The 5,153-nt window shown below is 60.9% G+C and overlaps 1 protein-coding gene across 1 annotated transcript; it reads right to left on the reverse strand.

Moving 5' to 3' along the window:
* Positions 1 to 6: 6 nt before the first annotated feature.
* On the reverse strand, positions 7 to 2,372 carry LOC129686696 (uncharacterized). The gene is made up of 3 exons (XM_055620707.1): positions 2,312 to 2,372; positions 1,402 to 1,881; positions 7 to 292 (listed from the first exon to the last, which is right to left on the reverse strand). The coding sequence occupies exons 1-3, from the start codon at positions 2,370 to 2,372 to the stop codon at positions 27 to 29; spliced, it is 807 nt and encodes a 268-aa protein (XP_055476682.1). The 3' UTR covers positions 7 to 26.
* Positions 2,373 to 5,153: the final 2,781 nt, after the last annotated feature.

A 5,153-nucleotide genomic window follows, 5' to 3' on the forward strand; every position in this document is an offset into this window, starting at 1 on the left:
TCGAGGTCCAGGCCTGGGGTGGGGGCTCAAGGTCCAGGCCTGGGGGGGCTCGAGGTCCAGGCCTGGGGGGGGGGGCTCGAGGTCCAGGCCTGGGGGAACTCGAGGTCCAGGCCTGGGGGAACTCGAGGTCCAGGCCTGGGGGAACTCGAGGTCCAGGCCTGGGAGAACTCGAAGTCCAGGCCTGGGGTGGGGGCTCCCCACCGGCTGGGAGCGTCTGTGCCCAGGAGGCGCGGGTCCAGCCGTGACGACAGCGTCTCCATCTTGCTGGCGGGGCAAACAAGCGCGTGTCCCCCTGACCAAAGGAAACCCAGCCGCTCAGCCATGACCGGACAGCACCGCGCCCGCTCTGCAGTGTCCCCCTCCACGCTGCCCCGAGGCCCTCAGGGTCGCAGCCGCCGGGTCTGCCTGCCGCCCTGACCCATCAGCAGCGGCCTGATTACAGGGGCTGTTGTCACCTGCTCCGGGGCTGTGGGGACCCGAACTCAGGTCCTCTACAAGGGCCGCAGCCCTCTCCCCGGCTGCGCAGCCCTTTTTATCTCATTGCTGACTCGTTGGTTCACTTGAAACCTTTTCCCCAGCGTGACTGAGGCCAGCGCACAACCCTGAAAGAGGCCCCATCTCCCCCCTCCTCGGGGTCTTGGGCACTTTCTCCTCCATGTTGGGAACCTTCTTCATTTACTTTGGAGCAACTCGTCTACTGTGAGGGGTTTGTTCAAATCTGAAACCGTGGCCGGAGAGACGGCTCAGAGGTTAGAGCACCGGCTGCTCTTCCCAGGGACCTGGGTTCAATTCCCAGCACCCACATGGTGGCTCACAGCCATCTATAGTGAGATCTGGCGCCCTCTGCTGGAGAGCAGGTGTACAGCAGGTCCAGAGAGGGTCCTGTCCAACAGCAGCAGCAAGAAACAGCATCGCTGAGGAGCCAGAAAACACCAGTGTCCCTACTTGGAGCCTTGAACATGGTAGGCAAGCACTCACCACTGAGCCACACCCCACCCCCACTGAGCCACACTCCAGCCCCTCCCTGGGGGAGTCTAGGCAGGGGCTCCACCACTGAGCCACACCCCAGCCCCTCACTGGGGGATTCTAGGCAGGGGCTCTACCACTGAGCCACACCCCAGCCCCTCACTGGGGGATTCTAGGCAGGGGCTCCACCACTGAGCTACAGCACTAGTCGTCCTTTTTCTTGTGTTTTAAATATAAAGTAAGTTGCAGGCTGGAGAGATGGCTCAGTGTGCAGGCTTTTAGTTTTCAAACACCTATTTTATTTAAGGTTCTTAAATGTCTCTACCTCCCTTCCGACACCCCCCAACTGCACTTGGAGATTAGCAGGGAAGGGGGTTGTAGGCCTCCTTGATCTACTCCCTGCTGATGAGAGTCAATGGGTTCTTTGGCAATTACCAAACTCAGTCGTCAGGAGACCAGCCAAGCTGAGAAACCACAGCGGGAGCCCGCGCCAGCAGCAGCGGAGCGACTTGGCAGAAGCTGCCGCACTCCACACCGCAGAACTCCACCAAAGCAGGGGGCAGGCCCCTGGAGCCTTTCTCTGCCGGGACCAGGGACGACGTTCCCAGAGCAGCTCACAGAGACCACACCCCACCAGGCAGCTTTCAGCTGGCCGCACTGGGCCTTTTCTCCAGGGCTGCTCCCCACGGGGAAAACATTCCCACATCCCGCAGCGGACACAAAAGCACGTCCACACGGCACAGCCGAGTTTCCAAAGAGCCCAGAAGCCTTCACTCCCTCGGCGATTAGAGCGCGGCCGCTCTTCCGGAGGACCGGCTCCGGGTCCCGCCCCACCTGGCTCACGCCGGCTGGCCCTGCAGCCCACGGACCCGCTCCAGCGCCCCGGGCCCCAGGCCCGCACAGCAGGAAAAGCGCCTACACACCCGAGAAGCAGTAAGTTAAGGCTGAAATGGAATCAAGCCCCGGCCAGGCCTGCGCTCACCTGTCCACCGCCTGGCCTTCAGCTTGCCCTCTAACCTTGGACTTGAGCCTCCCAACTGCTGGGGTTACAGACAGATACATCTGGGGGCAGAGTTCAAACCCTAGTGACAAGTCGGAGAGGCCTCTCTACACAAGTGTACACAACTCGCTCGCACAGGGGCACACGCGCACGCACGCACACATACACACACACACACACACACACACACACACACACACACACACACGGAGCCAGCAGCCCCCGTGAGCGGCGCCCTCCCTAGGCAGGAGACTAAGGAAGCTGTGTGTTTTACACATGTGCCTGGTGCCCCAGGGTTGGGGGTGGGCGGCCTGTGGGCTCCGGAGACCTGAGTGTGCCCCTCACCCCAGAGTCCCCTCTGAGATCTGGCTTTAGGCGTCCACGGAGGGCGCCACTGGCCCGCCATCGCAGAGCCTGGATGGCGACCCCAGCTCTTCCTGCTCCTCACTCTGCAGTTCTGGCTGGCCTGGCACTCACAGAGCTCCTCCTGCCTCTGCCTGGGATTAAAGCTGGGCATCTGCTGCCACCAACTTAATCTCTGTTTGTTTTAGGGGAGTCGGGCTTGAGACAGAAACAGCCCTGGCCGTCCTGGACTCTCTGTGGACCAGGCTGGCCTCGAACCCACAGATCCGCTGCCTCTGCCTCCCGAGCGCTGGGGTGACAGGCCCACCGGGCCCTGCTTGAATAGTTTCTCAAGAGGAAAAACGGAAGTCTCTCGCCCCTCTCTCCCACCCTCCACCCACTTCTCGTTATTTAACAAGAATGATCTGTTACTACAACCTGTTCGCCCGAGCACTATAGAAAGAAGAAACAAGGCAAACGTTCAATTTCCACGCTCACAGAGAGCAAAGGGGGTGGCGTGCTCCTCCTTCTCTTCCTCCTCCTCCTCCCCCTCCTATCCCCTCCTCCTCTTTCCCCTCCCTCTCCTCTCCCTCCCCTCCCCCTCCTCCCCTCCTTCCCCTCCTCTTCCCCTCCCCTTTCCCTCCTCCTCCCACTCCCTCCCTCCCCCTCCTTTCCCTCCTCCCCTCCCCCTCTTCCTCCCCTCCTTCCTTCCCCTCCTCCCCTCCCTCTCCCCCTCATCCTCCCCCTCCCTCCTCCTCCCTCCTCCCTCCTCCTCCTCCTCCTCCTCCTCCTCCTCCTCCTCCTCCTCCTCGGACGCAGCCCCTGCAATACTCCTGTCGACCAGCAGAGGGTGGCATAGGCGCAGTCCTAACCACGCTGCAGACCATTGCTCAGCAGCCTTCACTAACCCTGAAAACGCCCACGGGATTCGAACTGCGGGTGGGCAGTTTCTTTAACCGTGAGACTCCGAGCTGGTTCATCACCCCACCCCCGGACCTCTGTCTGCCCCCCCAGGCCATGGGCCGGGTGAGCAGGCTGCACACACAGCATACAAACACCAACTCCACACAGGGCCCAGCCACCAGGTTAACAAAGAGGCAAGAGCAATGAGGGGTCAGGAGGGTCAGAGGGTCAGGGGGGTCAAGGGTCAGGAGGGCCAGAGGGTCAGGGGGACAGGGGGGTCAGGAGGGTCAGAGGGTCAGGGGGTCAGAGGATCAGGGGTCAGAGAGTCAGGGGGACAGGGGAGTCAGGAGGGTCAGGGGGGTCAGGGAGGACAGCGGGTCAGGAGGGTCAGAGGGACAGGAGGGTCAGGGAGTCAGGGGGTCAGGGGGGTCAGGAGAGTCAGGGAGTCAGGGGCTCGGGAGAGTCAGGGTCAGGAGGGTCAGGGGGTAAACCTGGCGGACCCGAGGACAGAGGACATCAGGAACCGTTACCCCCCAGGCCAGCAAGGAGCCGCCCCTTGCAGAGAACATTTCCACAGAGGAGCCTGGTGCTGATGTGGTCTCACACCGGGATCTGAAGCTTGCTAAGCAAGCTGGGCTGCCTGGGAGGGCTCCCCTCCCCCTCCCCTCCCCTCCCCACCACCCCTCCCCACCCCCAGCTCCTCTGCCGTCAGTCTGCATTTGTGCCTGAGGACAGCCTCGAAGCCCTGAGAGCCAAGAACAAGAGTGCTCGCCTGCAGTGTGCGATCCTGACGGCCTAGTCCAGTCCCCAAAGCCCCCACCAGGGTGAGGGGGGAGAGCGACGCCACAGGATCATCCCGTCACCTGCACACACTCGACACGCACACACACACTGCACGCATGTGCCTGCACACACACACACACACACACACACACACACACGAATGATTTTTAATAAGAGACACAGAGTTATCATTCTGAAAGACGTGTGTGGCCAGAGAACATCTCAGCGGTGGGAAAAACACTCACACGCGTGAAATAAAATAAGTAAATCTTTTTTAAAAAGTTTTAAATCTAAAAAAAGAATTTCTGCAGCCACATTCCCGCTTCCCTGCCCACGTGAATGACTGCCCCAGTCCCCACAGGGCTAGTGTGAGTGTGTGTGTGTCTGTGTGTGCCTGAGTGTGTGTTTAATGTTTTGCAGCAAGAAGATACTCGGAAGGGCTTACATAATGAAATTAAACAAACCCTTCATTAAAACCACGCGGGAGAAGAGAGCCAGCAAGGCCGGTCTGAGCAGAGCCCTGTCTCCTGTCACACCTGTCCCCAATAATCCCTGACGCCTGCTGAGCTGAGCTCAAGCCTGAGAGAAGCACAGGAGAGCTTGTCAGCCCTCTGTGCTTCTCACCTCTCCCCGCTTCTGGGCTGTTTGTTGAGACAAGGTCTGACTCCTTGTCGGGTTAAGGCTTTCTGGCAGTGTCCCAGCCTCAGTCTCCAAAGGTCTGGGACTGGCTTTTTTTGTGGTGCTGGAAGTGAGACCCAGGTCTTGTGCCAGATGGGGGCTCCACCACTGAGCCTCACCCTTCCCTGGGGGATCCTAGGCAGGGGCTCCACCACTGAGCCTCACCCCTCACTGGGGGATTCCAGGCAGGGGCTCTACCCCTGAGCCACACCCCAGCCCCTCACTGGGGGATTCTAGGCAGGGGCTCCACCACTGAGCCACACCCCAGCCCCTCACTGGGGGATTCTAGGCAGGGGCTCCACCACTGAGCCACACCCCAGCCCCTCACTGGGGGATTCTAGGCAAGTGCTCTACCACTGAGCCACACTCCCAGCCCCTCACTGGGGGATTCTAGGCAGGGGCTCTACCACTGAGCCACACTCCCAGCCCCTCACTGGGGGATTCTAGGCAGGTGCCCTACCACTGAGCCACACCCCAGCCC

The sequence above is a fragment of the Psammomys obesus genome, unplaced genomic scaffold (assembly GCF_907164565.1).
Source record: "Psammomys obesus unplaced genomic scaffold, mPsaObe1.curated_primary_1811, whole genome shotgun sequence".
Taxonomy (NCBI): domain Eukaryota; kingdom Metazoa; phylum Chordata; class Mammalia; order Rodentia; family Muridae; genus Psammomys; species Psammomys obesus.

Excerpts from the sequence above, each read along its gene's own strand:
- LOC129686696 (XM_055620707.1), bottom strand. The coding sequence starts at position 2,372 with ATGGCGGGCCAGTGGCGCCCTCCGTGGACGCCTAAAGCCAGATCTCAG. Across the intron at positions 1,882-2,311 it reads ATCTCAGAGGGGACTCTGGG|GCGCTTTTCCTGCTGTGCGG; the intron begins GTGAGGGGCACA and ends TCGGGTGTGTAG. Across the intron at positions 293-1,401 it reads TCTCCTGACGACTGAGTTTG|GGGGACACGCGCTTGTTTGC; the intron begins GTAATTGCCAAA and ends TCCTTTGGTCAG.